Consider the following 16,873-nt stretch of genomic DNA (forward strand, 5'->3'; position numbering starts at 1 on the left):
TGTTCATATTAACTTTTGTATTCTGTATTTAATTAAGAAAATGTGTGTTAATTGGGGGAATACATTCATGAAACATGTTTTTTTTTTATGTCTATTGTTCATTTTGACCTAAAATGTGCATGAAGGGACCATATTAGGATGCAAGTGCAATTTCTATCATAAAAAGGAGGACTCCATTAAAAGTATCCAGCATTACCTGCTCAAACTAATATATAGCCAGGACATTTTGAACAGGATTATTTTTTGTTTTTTTTAATGCATCCGTAACAATTTATAATATCAAACGTATGCACACACAAAAAAGAAAAATGTTGATGAAACATTTAGTCAAAGACTCATGAAACAATAATGATGTTAAAATTAATCAATAACCTCAACAATAGTTTCATTAATAATGAAGTACAAAAGTATAGAATTATTAACCAGAGAATTAACAGTGAAAGCTTTGCACTGTGTAGTTTGTGTTTGCGGCCTGCAGGGGGCACTGTGGCCCTCAGTTCAGACTGACAGGCAGTCAATAATCACAGTCAAAGAACACCGCTTTACAAATTCCTGTTGAAGCAAAAGTTACATTTTTTCTGCCCATCACAAAAGTGGTCTACACTTTATTTAAATACAACAGAACTACATTTACACTTGATTTCAAACTAGAAATCATGTTGGCTATGCGTGTATTAAATCTGAATATATTGTTTTAATTGTGTTTGACATTGTGCATTATTGCCGTTTTTCTTTTTTTTTTAAGTAAAATGTTCCTATAACAGATTCAGCTCTGTAATGTTGTTAATACCGCTTTAACGAGCTGCTTAAAGGAGCAGTACGTAATATATCTACTGAATTAAATCATAAAATGACCTTACTATATCATCAGAAATTAAGGAAACATGCTATGTTGTATTTCCGATTTCTCTGGCAAGTTTATATTCTGGTCCTGAATGGTTTGGTTTTCTTTTGACCAGAGAAGGTAGGCTTTTTTAAGCCACGCCCACACACAAACCAACAGGTGTTGCAGCGATGGAAGCGAACTGGTTCAGATTTAACTGATTCTATCCGACTTAAAAAGCTTCGGCATGTTTCTAATAAGCTCCACGAGCAGAAACGTGGTAAAACTAGGATAAATATCAGAGATAGAACGCGGAAATGTTTCAAGACCGATGCAGAGCTGGATAAACACTGAAGCTTCCCTGTCCGTGAAGACTGTAGGGAGGAGAGGAGGCAGCTCTCTCCAATGTTTTGAATTTGGGATGAAGTATTTTCTTTTTAAATGCTACGAGTCAGAGTTACATATTGCTCCTTTAAAACATTAACTTATATAAATACTATTCAATTCTTGGGTACCTGTTGTTACAGTTTTGTACCACCGTGGGGAAGAAGTTCAGATAAATATTAAAACACTGATTGATAAGTTTACAATAATATAACAAATCCTTGTGAAGCCACAGATTGAGGGCGGGGCTTCGGTCTAGCCACATGACTGGATGTAGTTTGAAGGGAAGAAGCCTCTGTTCCCATTGAGAAAGCCCTCACACCAGCCGTTGTCATGACGATGTGTCAGGTAGATGATGTCGCCCTCTGCCATGGAGAGGTCGTCCGGTTTGGAGGCCTCATAGCTGTACAGCACCACCACTGGGCAAATAGGAGAACTGCAGGTAAGGGACTTGCGCAAACTGCCTGATTAACTGGAGCTATTGGTGTAAATATTACGTCTTAAAGGGGCAGTCTCAAAAACAAGCAAGCTGGTACAGCGCTGCACCTGATCCTGTAATCGTAATGGAGGGGAATTCTGAGGATTTGGTCCTGAGAATGAAAGCAGTAATAGTTGTTGAACTATACCTTTCTCAAGGTACTGTGGGGGGGCGTCCATGTCGTAGTCCACTGGTGGAGGGAGAGGTGGCATGATGTCATCAAAAACACCCATGTCATCGAACAGAGGCGGAGGGGGCGTAGATGGGATCTCTAGATCTAAGAGAACAGCACAAAATGTCTAGTAAGTGACAGCGGGGAAGTGCCAATCATGATTGAGGAGGCGGAGCTTTGACAGGAAGTAGCGGAGCTTTTATGATGTGTATTACAACTGTTTAACTAGAGTTGATGATTATGACTGTGAACAGAACTACAGATAGTACTGCTACGTCTAAGTGTGAACAGTTTGGTTAATACTGCATCTATCACTTCTACTATCAGTTATGATATACCAACTACATACCAACACTTTGCGTTTTCTTACCCAGGTGTTCGAGGCGAGCAGGTAAGCAGAGCCGAGGCGAGGAGGAGGAGGAGGAAGAAGAGGAGGAGGAGGAGGAGGGGTGAGGAGGAGCATTTGGGGGAGGGTAGGGGGGAGGAGGGGGGATCATCACTGACGGACAGATAGACAGACAGACAGAATCTAAGAACAAGTATAGCACTGACAAAAAGGGCCGATGCCTCGCTTGAAGGAACTGCATGATTAAATTGAAGAGGGGGAGTGATCATCTGCGTTAATAGACAATCTCAGAAACATTATCGTTATTTATACTTTATTAAGTATGACATGAAACCTATTAGAGAACGTCTACAACCTTATTAAAGATGTAAATAAAGCCTAAAACCTCCACAAGTCCCCAATGAACCCCTCAAAGACTCAAACGGTAATGGCACCTTTTAAAGGATTCCTTGAAGGTTCTGTAAGCACTTCTAGAAGTTCCTTCGGGACCCTTGGAGGTTCCAAAACGAGAGTTTACTATGTAATGATCAAAACCTCTCGGGGTCCAAGGATTTTCTCCAAGATTACACAAAGAGTATCGACATCCACACCTTGATGGTTCATCTGCTGCAGAAAACTCATGCTTATGCTCTTCAGGCACTCATAGGACTTCCTCAAGAACGCTTAGAACTTACTTATTACCCCTAATATCCTCGAGGACCCCTGGAAACTACTCAAACCTCCCGAGAGCACGGTGACAAACTAACACACCATCTCCAAATACACTAAACAGAAACAGCACTCAGACATCCAAAACCCTCTTAGGGACACCTTGATTTTCTGCAAATACAGTTTTTAAACATCTCAAGGATTCTTTGAAATATCTCAATTACTCCTGGAGTCCCTAAAAATGTATTTCTATTCTGTTCTGCAAGCTCGACACAATAACAAACTACGACTTTTCATTATTTTTGGTATATTCTTCAGCTGAGTTTTATTGGTGGCATCCCTGCGTTGGCTTACATGACTGGACAGCAGGCAGAAAGAGAGAGCGTGTGTGGCGGCAGCGGGAGGCGGGGCCAGAGCGGACCCTCATAGAGAGAGAGCGAGTGGTGGGGGGTGAGCGACGGCGGCGGCTCCTCCTGGTAGGGAGGGTCACTGAAGAAGGGGGGGAAAAAAACCACAGAAGAAGAAACTTGAAAGAAAGACAACACAGAAGGACAGACTGAGGGAGGAAGCATCAGAAAACATACCAGCGAAAGAAGAACTTCAAATAAAAAAATCAGAAAATAGAGAAAAAAGGAAGAACAGACTTAAATCGAACAGTTGAGTTCCTTTTCTAACTCTGAGCTTTGAGTCAGTTTCTGTTTCTCTGCGTGATTGGAAATTAAATAAATGAAGTTGACTGTTTCCTTCAGTGCCTTCATGAACACTGCTGTACTACGTTTCACGTCATTAAAACATGTGAACAGTATAATGGTGCTCCCTGAAGTTGGAAGTCCGACTTGGAAACTTGGAAAACCTTCAGGAGTCGGAGTTAAACTCTAACATGGCTGCTGCGTGCGTCAATGGTCGTTTATGCTTTACATTATAATGTTTATCAGCAGCTTAGTCACCTTTTTGTGTCATGACATCATAAGCGTTTACGGACCGCAGGAACCGTTGGAACCCTCCCCCTTTTTTACTGATTCTGCACTGCAGGAACTATGAACTATTTTAGTTCTAAGAACCGCATTTAGAGGAACCTTTTTAGCTCCTGCTTCAGAGTGGGCACGATGCTTTAGTCCACAGCTGAGAGCTCACATTAAGCTTGCAGAGGATTTGACACAAGCAAACATCAGACTATAAATAAAAACGGAAACGCACTCATGGATACCTATAAATAGTGATTAGATTTCACGTTTCAACAGCAGCACTTCATTGTGTTTGTGTGTCTAACAGACAGCACAACATATTTGTCATGTTTAAAATGAGCATCCCATCAGAAGCTGTGTTCATCACCAACAAGAACCAAGAACACTTTAAGTAACCGACAACTTGATCAGATGGTTTTTGTGTTGACAGACAGGTACCCTCTAAATCCTGGCTGGATGGAGGTGGAGGGGGCGGGGCCGGAAGTTCTGAGCCGTCACTGGGTAGCATAGGGAAGCTGTCATCATCAGGTGGGGGAGGAAGAGGAGAGGGAGGTGGGAGGCTGATCTCCTCCAATACTGAGGAGACAGACAAAGTATGATGTCATCGTGATAGGATAGGATAGGATAATGCTTTATTGATCCCCAGAATTCGGGCGTTGCAGCGGCACAGACAAGAAAGCTCAAAATACAAAATACACATTAAACAGAATAGATAAGATAAATAAAAATAAAAACAGGGGGTATATACAAATACAAAATGAATGATGAAGTTAACTGGGGGGAATTGAGAATCGAGGCAGTATTTGCAGAGAATGAAAAGATAAAGTGACAAGTAATGATTAAAGTGACTTGGTATGATAAATAGCAGCAAGTAATGTAAACAGCAGAGAAGAGAGGCAGTGTTGTACCACAGTAATGCAGAGTGCAGTTATATAATATAATGTAGCATAATATAATATAACATGTAAAGGATTAACCGGGGTAACAATCAAAAATTGTTACACCAGAATGGTTTCTGAACAGCAGGGAGTGTGTCAAGTGTTCAAGCCAATTAACTTCAAGATGTCAAAGAACTCTGCTTCATTTCTGTTTGATGACTATTCTCCAAAGTTTTCTTGGATCTATGGATGTTGTATAACCTCACCTGTCTCCAGGCTCAGCGGGGGAGCCCCGTTGAGGGGAGGAGGAGGAGGGGGTGGAGCCACTGGTGCTACCATTACTCCCGATGAACCATGTGTTGTAGGAGGAAGGGGCGGAGCAACTGGAGCCATCAATGCTCCTGATGACTCCGGTGGAGGAGGAGGAGGGGGCGGTGCCGCCATTAGTACTGATGAGTCAGATGGAGGAGGTGGAGGTGGTGGTGGGATGGAGGAGTTATTAACCTCCTCATCCAGACTTGATATTCCATTCGCAGCGTGCGGAGGAGGAGGAGGAGGAGGAGGCGGAGCATCGTCCAGGAGGACAGGGATGATGTCACACTCAGGTGTGGCCGGGTAGGTGGTGGGAATACTGGGCGGAGCAACAGGTTTCCCGAAACTGGAGCTGAGAGAGGAATAATCAATAAAATCTGTATTGTCAAGAGAGTCAAATCTTTTGACAATATCAATAAATATAAGGTAAAGGTAAATGTGAGGCCTCCTTTATTCAAGCTTTTATGCAATTATGCCAGAATAAACTCAAACAACACTAACAAGTTTTTCAGTAACTGGCCATTATGTCACCAATCAGGACCGTCCTTTCACTGTTTTAGACCGCAATAGCCAATGAGAGCCTGAGAAGAAATGTGACTCCATGAACAGCATTACACATGATGCAGATGAGCCAGTAAAAAAAAAAAAAAAAAAAAGGATAACAACAGGAGCAAGTGGCAACCTCCCTCGTTGAAAACTGAAGCCGATGCGGAAGTGCAAAATCCTGCAGTTCCTCGAGTGTCCACTAGAGGCTGGCTGCAGAAGCACAGGAAGTCACATACACACCAATAGAAGAAGTCTAACTGATCGAGGCCGCAGTAGACCTGCAACTCCTCAGATTTGTGAGGTAAAATAACTTTTTCCAGAAGCTTTGAAGAGGGGAATATGCGCTTTTCCTGGATAAAAAAAAATCTTCTTTCTTTCAATTAAAAGACAATCTTTTGGGATCCTTTCTGTACTGTTGTCAGACAATTAGAAAACAACCTGAGCTTCTCTGTGACAACACACAAGAACTTTTCCTCCATGGGTGGTGATATCAGGGGAGGGGAGTTTTTTTTTTTTACCGGAATCCGACTTGTGATGTCACAAGTTGAGCAAATTTGAAACGGAGTATTTTCCTCTGTGTTGTAAGACTTATGCAGAGCACAAACAAAGGACTGGATTTTGTGGGTCAGTAGACTCTCAGGTTACCCAAATAAATGTTCAAAAACACTGTAAAAGTGGATTTTTCATAATATGTCCCCTGTAATACAGTCCAGAGCCTTATTGCAATCAGTGTAGTCTCCCCCTGGTGGCCGTTAGAGATAAAGCAGGTTTATGACACATTGTGATGCTGCACTCTGAAGAAGTGATACCAGACTGAGGATCTGAAAGTGGATGTACAAATAAATATTTTAGGTCATTACCCAGTGACAGGGGGTGCCACCGGGCACTGAACCGGCTCCAGGGATTTGTTGGACCTGGAACACACACACAGACACACACGCATGATAAACCCACACACATGCACAGTCAGACTTCCTGTTAGAGATGTATGATACGAAACAGGAAGTTGTCACTGATAGAACAGAGTAGAATAAAGCAGAACCTGACGGAGGCTCCGTGTTTCCGGATGGTTCCTGTTCGGTCTGACTGTTTCCCAGAGACCTGGAAAAGGGGGGGGGGGGGGGGGGGGGGCAGAGACATGAGTGTGTGAGCATCAATAGAGCCTCCCAAGCCTGAGCAGCTCTAATTAGTCTCTCCAAACATTTTCCCACGCTCAACAAAGACTGCCTGTCTATTTTTCTGTGTGTGTGTGTGTGTGTGTGTGTGTGTGTGTGTGTGTGTGTGTGTGTGTGTGTGTGTGTGTGTGTGTGTGTGTGTGTGTGTGTGTTACTTTTTGGCTCAAACCCTTTAACAAAGCACTTTCTCATTAAAACACCAGCAACAGCGCACACACAAAAAGAATAAAATGTAAAGTGTAGATAACAATAGAGTTTCACTTTTTCTCAAATCTGTCTATAAACAGCATGTGATGTGTTGGAGTTGTTGTCCATCCTGTGGAGTTTTATCCTAAACATAAATTATCAGATCTCTTCTCAATGTGTGTAATTTAAAGGTCACATACTGTCCTCCTTTCCAACCTGTTTAAATAAGTCTCAGAGCTCCCCAAAACATGTCTGTGAAGTTTCTTGCTCTAAATCCACTCTGATCCTGTATTTGATCATGCCTATAAACCCCTCTATTTCAGCCCTGCTCAGAACAGGCTGTTTCTGTGTCTGTAGCTTTAAATATGCAAATTAGCTTTGTCTGACCACGCTCCCTCTCTGGAGGGAATGTGGCTTGGACTTTCTTGCACCATGTCCTATTGTTTACAGTGAGAAGGCAGACTCAGAGGAGAGGGCAGAACAAACACCTAGCTGTGGGAGTGTCACCCACCTGGGGGAAGGTGACACTCCCTTTGTGATGTCATAAAGGGAGAATCTCCAAAAACGGCCTGTTTGAGCACACAATTTCTGAAAGGTGGCGCAGGCAGAAGACGTAGAGGATGGACTTTCTCATAATTGGAGGGTTTGTAGACAGACTAGGGACAGATAATAGTGTTCAAAAACATGGTAAAGTGTATTTTGCACAATATGCGACCTTTAAACGGTGGAGTTAGTATTTGACATGTGCATTACAACTACTTCTTCCCTTGAAATTAAAGAAAAATTTTGGCTGTTTATTTTTTATTTCTTAAACTAATCTAGTCCTTGGTGAGCACAAAGATCCATACCAGAGCAGTGGAGCGTTTTTAAGTAGTTTGCTGACGTCTGAAGTAGTTTGTTGGAGTCAGACGTTGTGTGCAGTTTGCAGCTGTACTTTGTACACGTTGAAATTTGTTTGCAGCAGTTTGTAATATTCTGTAGTGCTCAGTAAGAGTTTGCAGAAGTGAACAGTATAGATTTTGAAGACGTTAACCACAGTGTATTTTAGTTTGCAGCAGCATGCAGTCGTTTGCAGTAGTTTTGAACAGTCTGCATTAGTATTCAGGAGTTTTCAACAGGGCCAAAAAGTTTGCAGTTGTTTAAAGTAGTTTGTAATGATGAGCAGCACCTTATAAGATCTTACAGTGATGCAGCAGCTTGCAGTCGTTTGCATCAGTTTAAAGTCGTTTGCAGTAGTTTCTATGATTTTGCAGTGCTCAATAAGAGTACTTTGCAATAATGTGCAGTATGGACTTTGCAGAAGCTCACAGTTGTCTGTTCTAGTTTGCAGTATGTTTAGTAGTTTGCAGTAGTTTGTGATCGTTTGCAGTACTTTTTTTAAGTTTTCAGTAGAAATTAAGATTTTGTAGTAGTTTGCAGTAGTTAGTTTTATGATCAGTGGTGTAGCAGCTAACTGATATTTGCAGTAGTTTGTAGCAGCTAGCAAAGTTTGCTAGTTTGCAGCTTGAAATCTTGAGTTAGAAATTGCAGGTTCTTTTAGCAGTTATAATAGTGACTTGAAGTTAGTTTAAGTTTGAAGAAAGTTGTAAAACATTGTCGTAATATGAAGTAGTTTAAAGAAGTTTCTTGGATTATGTTGCCGTTTTCAGGAGTCTGAGTTCTGCTGTAAGCACTTCACAGCTTACAGCAGTAAATCTGAAAGTCTGAGACTCTCAGGAGAAAATACTCTGCCAGAAAATGAGGTCCCATGGTGGTGTCACTTCTGTTTCTGTGGTTTGTTCAGAAGGCGACACTTCCCGTTAGCATCAGCTCACAGCAGAGAGTCAAAGAATGTACTTCTGCTTTTAAATTTTGGGTTTCTTATTTTTTACTTTTATTGAGTTTCTGCAAATGCTGTGCGTTTCTCTCCGGACTTTAATAAACTTTAAGAAGAAAAAAAACCATGTTGCATTTCAAACCAGAGTGTTTAACTGTTGACAGTTTGCGGATAAAGATTCTGCATTGGTGACACAACAGTGTCACGATGTGCTTGTGTGCTAGATACCTTCATGCCGTGTCCCACGCTGTCAAGCTGCTGGTAGTTGATTGGACGGCGGCTGTAGGATGGGCGTTGCTGTGTACCAGCGGGAGGTTGAGAAGGAGGGAGGATCTTGTGGCTGCGTGGGACTCGTCTCACCGCTGTGAAGGCGCCGATTTCTCTCCGAGCTACTTTCTCTTTGTGCATCTCAACCGTCTAAAGAAACACGAGGAGAAACAAAAGAGCAGAGATCATTCATTCTGAACACAGAAAAATGACTGTTTTTCACCATCCAATCCTGAGCTCACAAAGACAATTTCACCTGAAGTAAATCCTCTTCTCCCTCAGAACGCTAGAAATATTGAGCCAGTTTACTTGTTTTATTTTGCAGTGGAACATGCCGACAGTGTTGGCATGGTTACTCAGACGAATGCTGTTTACAGACGCACACTGAACACATCACGTATAGTTTCTGCCTTCATTAGCAGTAGGATTTTAAAAACCACAAAGAAACCTCCTTTTTCCGACCAAAAGGAGAAACAGGCCCAAAGAACCACAGTGTCTGTCTACTGTCTGTCTGCTGCTTGCCACAATGCTACATGGTATGCTAAAACAAGCTAGTTGAACTATGCATGTGCAAATATTGAGGCTGTTGGCAGGAAGAGGAAACTGACATGTTTCAGCTGATATTTGACATTTACCTGTATAAGATATAAACCTATAAAGGCAGGTCTAATGGTTAATTGTAAATACTAGAAATGGGACATTGTTAGCCGAGCTCAAAAAGGGAAAACTGTTAAAAAAAAAAAAGTTGTAATTTCCAACAACTGAACCACAGCTTGAAGAAAGTCATAAATAAATGAGGAGCAACTGACAACTTGAAAACAACACTAGAAATCAAAGAAATGGTCGTAGTCGTTCTGCTAATGACAGTTAGTGAACACAAAGCAGACGGAGAACAGAGGCTCCAGTCATCCGTCCATTCACTCATTCATTCATTCAGCCAGACCCTGATGGAAAGGAGGCTATTATCACACACACACACACACACACACACACACACACACACACACACATAAACACAGTAATGACCTGGATCTATATTCTCAGCACAAAGTAAGAAATAAATAAACCGATGGAGCCTCCAATTGTAAAAAAAACCCATCAGATCAGAAAACAGAACTGACATCTCAATTTTGAAAACAACTCAGACTGAAAATTCCTGTTCGCTGTGCCGAGCATTTTTCCCCCCATACGTGTTGCCATGGTAACTCTGGGGTCAGATACCCGCTGTGCAACATTACTTGGTCCCGCTCTCTGATCAGCTGAAGTCATTCTGTTTGTGTGTTTCCAAAACAGAGATGCTGTTGTTGTGGGGATTTTTTTGTGTTGTTTATGGTGTAAATAGAGGTTGATGTTATCGTTGTTGTTGTTGTCTTTTGGGATGAAGATGTTGTTGTGGTTTAGTTCTGTTTTTCATAGATGATGATTTTGCAGTTGTTGTTGTTGTTGTTGTTGTAGATGATTTCTGTTGTTAGATATGGTTGTTGATGCCGTTGCTGTGTCTGTAGATGTTTCTGTTTTCATGGTTGTTTTTGTGGTTGTATTGATGTTGTTGTTGTTGTTGTTGTGTCATTGTTTGTGTAGTTTTTGTTGTTGTTAAGTGTTGCTGGGGGCATGGCCTTACCTGACCAATGAGGTTGATGGAAGACTCCATGTGACAAAGCTGATTGGTCTGAGCGTCTAGCAGACTCAGAACGCTACTGGCCAGAGTGCTGATCTGGTAGGCAACGCTCGCCAGTGATTGGGTGGTGAAGTTCTTCGTTTCCTCCAATGCCTTCATGTTGTCCTCACCTGACTGAGACAAGGACACAGGAGGGGTTATCTTAGCTTAGCACAAATAATGGAACAAGGACGAACTGACAATTGAGTTCTGCACAAAACAGGGGGAAACTGTTAGCTTAGCACAAAGACAAGGACAGGCAGTTTTGTTTATCACAAAGACTGGAAACAGGGGGAACTGTTCATTCAGCTGGACACAGTTTGAAACTGTCAGCCCAGCCTATCACAAGAAGTGAAACAGGGAAATTGTAAGGTTGAAAAAGAAAGAAAGGTTAGCTCAGCTTAGCAGGAAGACAGGAACTGGAGGAAACTGTTAATGTAGCGTTCCTTGAAGACTGGAAAATGGGCGTTACTGCTTTGCTTAGCAGAACAATTAGAAACAGAACATGGTTGGGCTAGGGTAGCAAAAATAGTTGAACTATAGTAGCATGAGTACTTATCATGTTCAGCCAGTTTTAGCATTATAAAGAGTTTTTTATTTATTCAGAAGGGACAGTGGGTAGTGTCAGAAATCGGAGAGAGAGAGAGAGAGTGGGGAACGACATTTGGGAATGGAGCCACAGAGAGGATTTGAACCTGGGCCGCTCGCTTGGAGTTTGCTACAGCCTCTGTACATGCAGCGCACGAACTAACCACTATCGGTGCCCCTTAAGAGTTTTTTTTACCAACCTGTATGTAGTTGCTGCAGCAGTAGTCGGCCACATTCAGCAGGTTGTCGTAGTTTTCCAGCAGAGCTTTCCGGGCGTTTGGTGCCTCCTCCATGATCTTCACCACCTCCTCTTTAAAGTTCTGCTCCTTCATCGCTGCTTCAGAGAACACACGTCTGTTGTTAGTGCCGAGTTGTGACGTCGTGTTTTTGCTAAAAAAAATGCAAAGTTTACAACGCAGCTATTAAACAGAAACTTAAAATGTGACTGAATTGTTTTAAGGATGTCTAAAGTTCTGCTGAACATCCTGGAACTCTTTGAGGGAACCCTGTGACCTCAAGGTGGTCTCCACTTAAGGATCCTGAAATTCATCATTCTGTCATTTAGGCTTTACAATGAGAGGCTGTGAGGACGAAACAGATGCAATGTTAAAGAATACATTATTAAAGTAGGCCTACACGTTTACATTATTAAAGTAGGCCTATACGTTTACATTATTAAAGTAGGCCTATACGTTTACATTATTAAAGTAGGCCTATACGTTTACATTATTAAAGTAGGCCTATACGTTTACATTATTAAAGTAGGCCTACACGTTTACATTATTAAAGTAGGCCTACACGTTTACATTATTAAAGTAGGCCTATATGTTTACATTATTAAAGTAGGCCTACACGTTTACATTATTAAAGTAGGCCTACACGTTTACATTATTAAAGTAGGCCTATATGTTTACATTATTAAAGTAGGCCTATATGTTTACATTATTAAAGTAGGCCTATACGTTTTTGTACAATGAGATTCCTCTGTGATGATTTTTGAAATGAACAACCTTTATACATGTGCCTTCATCCTGAAGTTTGTTAAATCGTTTAAACTTCGTGACAGTATAACGCTTTTAAATGTTTGAGTAGCCTTGCAATAATAATACAATGATGAAATATTGGACAGTTGGAACTTTAAAAGGCGTTTTTGACAGAACAAGTGGCCTACTTTTTACTTGCACTTTAATTCGATTTTCTGACAAAACTTTTCATCCAAAGAAAATGAAAAGTTATATGAACACGTAATAGATTAATCGATGTAAAGGCTTATTTTACTACTGAAGCCAATTAATGACACGACTGTAAAAGGAAACCTGAGTGCAGTTATTTTAATTACAACGTTTAATTATCAAGTTTTTAAAACCGTATTCACCATCGATTAATTAAATTGGCATCAATACCAGTGGACAATGTGAACTTTAAAAACTTACCAGAAGCTGTAAGAAAGAAATAAGTCTGTGAAGTTGTCTGTCTGTCTGCCTGTCTATCACAGTTGTCGGTTTGATTCCTGTCAGAAAAACATCACCAACCTGCAGTTTCACTTGTTTCTGCTGTATTCAAAGATCGTTGCTGCGCTTCAGGATGACTCACCCCTGAAAAGAAGTGAAACCGTTAAAGAACGCAAAGACAAGTCTTAAAATACAAAGTATGCATCCATTTGAGCGCACCTTGGAACTGAATGCAAGCAGGAACATTTCCATGTATTGAAATCACTTAAACATGCATGAAACCTCACAACAGAGTCATGGGAGGTTACAACTCCAAACTAGAAATGGATCTTTCCAGACTTCCTTGACTAACATGGGTAGGCTACTAAAGACAAAGATGGTTTTAAGAGTAATTTAAAGGATATAGTTGTACATTTTTCAGGATGACTATGTGGCAGGGGGAGGATTATTTTTAATTTGTCCTTCAAGTTGATGCTTGGGTCCTGGAATTATCCCTGAAAGCTCCTTCTTTTTCCTCCTGTATTGTTTTTTCCTTCAAACTCCACAGAGGCTGTCAGAAGAAGTGTGAGAAGTTTGTCTCCATAATGTATTTCACAGTGAGACCTCTTGCCTATGTTAATATCTCTGTGGGTACCTTCTTGGCTCCAACCACTTCCTGTTTCGCATCAAAGAATTAAACTTTATTCATTGCAAATGAAACAATTGGGAAAGTTAAACAGCTTGTAACAAAATTGAATACCAGAGTTCATGCAGTAATAAAAAGGAAAATAAATATTTAAAGCGTAAAAGTTTACTCAAACAATATTAATAGCCTGTATTGAAAAATAACCCGACTTATTGTGATAACACTTTTTACTAAACAATAGAAAAGATCAGTATTTTTCTGAGGGTGAATATTTTTTCACTCAAGTTGTAGCTGTTTGAGCCTCCTGGGATTGCAGCACCACCTGCCGGTCACACTGAGTACAACACAACAGACAACATGAGAAACTGACTGAATCCTTTTTGTCATTTTCACTCAGAGTAATTAATGTTTATATTCATTCATTTACTTATATCAGTCTAGTTATTGATAGATAACTGTGCAGATGGATGATAGAGGAGTCAGGGTATTTTCTTTTTCACTTCTTTGGTGTCATTTTGAGGATTTTTGAGTAAATGTACAACGTTTTAAAAAAACACACACACAACTAAAAGTTCACTTTTCTTTTATTATGACAGTGTTTCAACAGCAGGGAGAAAAACAGGAAAAAATACACAAACAGTTGAGAGATTTAAAAATGAATCAAACTGCGATGTTAAATCTTTGTCTAATAAAAACCGTCTTCTTTATGGAGTGAAATCTTTTGATATCTCGTGAAATCTTCGTGTTGGCGCGTCCTTCATGACGGGGCGACGGGGTTCCAGGGCTGTTTCCGTGCAGCTCCCTCTTTGTCCTTCTTCTCCAGAGGCCTCAGGTGACACGACAGGACCAGGTCTCTATAAAAGACACAAACATTCAAGCATTCAAGGAGCCCTGTAATGACCTCAAACATTTATGTAAATCTTATTTTTTAATGCTCACGGGGAGATTTACACTTAAATATAGTAGCATAATATTTGTTCAGTTACCAATATGGGGAATGCAAAGAAAGAATGGAAAAAAAGATGGTCAAATATGATAAAGTTATCCAGAATCTGGAAAAAAAAAGATGATAGCTTGTAATCTGGAAATCTTCAATGTCAACTATGAAAGAGTTCTTGGATTCTCTAAAGCATCCTGACATTTTGCCTTGTAATAAAATCCTTTTTGTTTTTTAAAGATTTATTTTGGGGCTTTTTGTGCCTTTAATGGAGAGATAGGACAGTGGATAGAGTCGGAAATGAGGGAGAGAGAGAGTGGGGAATGGCATGCGGGAAAGAAGCCGCAGGTGGGATGTGAGCCCGGGCCGCCCGCTTGAGGCTACAGCCTCCGTACACGGGGCGAGCGCACAAACCACTGTGTCACCAGCGCCCCTCCTGGATGTCCTTTTACTCTGTGAAACTCAGATGTGATGCCCTAACATGTTTTTGAAGCCCCAACTTAATCTGGCCCTAGAAGTATGTCCAGGACTCCTGATAATACCCATAACCCCCTGGACATATTCTAGGACTCATGACAAAAATATTTCCTGTTTAAGACACTAAAATAGAGTTTCAAAGTCATATGACATATATATTAAGGCACACTGGAGGAGCTTCCAGGGCTTCTGAAATAACCTCTTATTCGTACAATGTGTTTCCAGGGCCCCTGATTAGACACTTAACCTTTTGAAAGTATTTCTAGGACTGCTGTCATGACCTTTAACCTCTTTAAGGGCCTCGTGGAAGCTTGTGCAGAGACCTGGAAATTACCTGAACTGGTCGTAGGACACCCTCTGGCTGACCGCTCTCAGTTTGGCCTCGTTCTCTCTCTTGTATTTCTGCTCAGATTTGATCGCCCCCTGTAGCTCTCTCTCCAGCGCTGAGAAGTCGATGACATCACGCTGTGAGCTCGCCATCACCTGATGAGATAAGATAAGAAATGTTGATTGTCACTGTACAGGTACAACAAAATATTGTTGGAGCAAGCCTGTAGATGCCTAATATCAGAAATATACAAATATACAAATACTAAAACCAAATATTCAAATTAGAAATACAATTAAATATATATATATTCCATATAGTAAACAATATACAATTAATTTGCAGGTGACAGCTATAGAATAAATACATTGCATATATTGCACTTAGTTAATGTCAAGTAAGATAATGATAAAATAATGACAATAAGATAAGATAATCACTTAGATAATGTCAAACCAGAAGCCTACAGTTTAATTTGTATGATATATGAGTCAACAAACATTTTTAACGTGAAGGTATCGATTAAAGGTGATGGTAAAGTGAGTGATAAGTTTCTCTGATTAAATTAAATCTACTGTTGTTTACCGTTAGCTCCCAGGCTAACTTCACAGATCAGAAGCTGCCTCTTCATTCCTGTTAAATTCCCAGGAAACAGATTTTCATTACCTGTCCAAGTTTGATTTCTTCGTGCTAACGCTATGTTTTCCTGGGCCTTAAAAGTCTCCTCACCGGTCGGATACAACAAACCGTATCCATGACGACGCGCCGGTGGTCCGCACATGCGCAGCGTAGTGAGTGTTGGATTTTTGTTGACGGCCTAGTCAGAGCACTTTGATGTTGTGGAAAAAAAGGTGAAGAAAATCAGATTTCACTGCTTTTTTTTGCCTCATTTGAATCAGTTTGAGACTGTATTTGTGTGTGTGTGTGTGTGTGTGTGTGTGTGTGTGTGTGTGTGTGTGTGTGTGTGTGTGTGTGTGTGTGTGTGTGTGTGTATGTGTGTGTGTGTGTTGGTCTATAGGCCTGTAATGGCAATTTTCAAATTTTTTCCTTTGCTCCAATTATTGCCATTAATACTCAGGTAGGGGTGAAGTCTTACGCAGATGCAAACAATGATTTTCCAGCCGTTATTAAAGTTGAGTTGAAGGTTTATTGAAGTGACTTGATGGAGATATGAGAACAAAAAACATACCATTTCCAGTGAAGAGTAGCCAGTAGAATGAATGAATTGTAGTTTGTCTGAATGCTGGTCTGAAACATGAATGCTGGTTTGAAACATGAATGCCGGTCTGATGAGAACTGTCTGTGCTCCCCCTACCTGTGCCTTCCCTTTATTGTCAGATGTGCCACTTTATATACACACCCCTGTGCATTCAGTGTCCCTAGTGGAAAATAATATATTCAGATAAATCTAATTATACAACATGCCAACGATAAATACAAAATGGCTCCTACAAGGCCTATACATCATAGGCCTACAGTATATGTGTGTGTTTTTTTTTATACATGTAGGCTGCCTTTGGTTGTATGTGAGTGTGTATGTTTAGCCTAATTTTGTAAGGTTACGTAGTATGTGTTTGTATAAGTGTATATTTGCATTTATGTATTAGTCTGACAACTATATTTATTTTTATACATTTCTATAACATATATTTATGTTATAGAAATGTTTGGAGAACAATTTTCTTTCTCAGGAGAGGTGCTTGCATGAGGTCTTTTCAAGGCTAATATGTAATGCTGCATCCAGTATTTAGTGTTATTGGGTTTTAATGTTTAAATCGATGTCATCTCCCTTTTTCAAAGATTTGTCTAATCTA

At 40.5% G+C, this 16,873-nt stretch overlaps 2 protein-coding genes across 7 annotated transcripts; both read right to left on the reverse strand.

Annotated features, from left to right (window-relative positions):
* Window positions 1-236: 236 nt before the first annotated feature.
* On the reverse strand, window positions 237-12,828 carry abi3a (ABI family, member 3a). 6 transcript variants are annotated; one of them, XM_065964854.1, is made up of 12 exons: window positions 12,675-12,828; window positions 11,442-11,575; window positions 10,618-10,788; window positions 8,958-9,146; window positions 6,595-6,653; window positions 6,413-6,466; window positions 4,961-5,358; window positions 4,255-4,392; window positions 3,206-3,340; window positions 2,228-2,356; window positions 1,834-1,962; window positions 237-1,626 (listed from the first exon to the last, which is right to left on the reverse strand). In XM_065964854.1, exons 2-12 carry the CDS (start codon window positions 11,571-11,573, stop codon window positions 1,463-1,465), a joined length of 1,698 nt encoding a protein of 565 aa, XP_065820926.1. In that variant the 5' UTR covers window positions 11,574-11,575; window positions 12,675-12,828; the 3' UTR covers window positions 237-1,462. The 6 variants fall into 6 exon arrangements, 5 of the variants coding, with proteins under 5 accessions (XP_065820926.1, XP_065820925.1, XP_065820927.1 ...); XM_065964853.1 differs by having other exon boundaries at window positions 11,442-11,578; window positions 12,675-12,813; XM_065964855.1 differs by having other exon boundaries at window positions 12,774-12,792.
* A 1,055-nt stretch (window positions 12,829-13,883) lies between these two features.
* Window positions 13,884-15,844, reverse strand: ccdc103 (coiled-coil domain containing 103). The gene is made up of 3 exons (XM_020640989.2): window positions 15,726-15,844; window positions 15,066-15,214; window positions 13,884-14,171 (listed from the first exon to the last, which is right to left on the reverse strand). Exons 2-3 carry the CDS (start codon window positions 15,209-15,211, stop codon window positions 14,075-14,077), a joined length of 243 nt encoding a protein of 80 aa, XP_020496645.1. The 5' UTR covers window positions 15,212-15,214; window positions 15,726-15,844; the 3' UTR covers window positions 13,884-14,074.
* Window positions 15,845-16,873: the final 1,029 nt, after the last annotated feature.

This window comes from Labrus bergylta, chromosome 16 (genome assembly GCF_963930695.1).
Source record: "Labrus bergylta chromosome 16, fLabBer1.1, whole genome shotgun sequence".
Lineage (NCBI taxonomy): Eukaryota > Metazoa > Chordata > Actinopteri > Labriformes > Labridae > Labrus > Labrus bergylta.

What these genes read in the sequence shown, in the direction of transcription:
- abi3a (XM_065964854.1), bottom strand. Translation starts at nt 11,573, where the DNA reads ATGAAGGAGCAGAACTTTAAAGAGGAGGTGGTGAAGATCATGGAGGAG. An exon ending in TCTGCCTGCTGTCCAGTCAT is followed by an intron (nt 2,357 to 3,205) that starts GTAAGCCAACGC and finishes TCTGTCCGTCAG; the next exon opens with TGATGATCCCCCCTCCTCCC. An exon ending in TGCTCGCCTCGAACACCTGG is followed by an intron (nt 1,963 to 2,227) that starts GTAAGAAAACGC and finishes CTGTTCTCTTAG; the next exon opens with ATCTAGAGATCCCATCTACG.
- ccdc103 (XM_020640989.2), bottom strand. Translation starts at nt 15,211, where the DNA reads ATGGCGAGCTCACAGCGTGATGTCATCGACTTCTCAGCGCTGGAGAGA. An exon ending in GTGTCCTACGACCAGTTCAG is followed by an intron (nt 14,172 to 15,065) that starts GTAATTTCCAGG and finishes TGTCTTTTATAG; the next exon opens with AGACCTGGTCCTGTCGTGTC.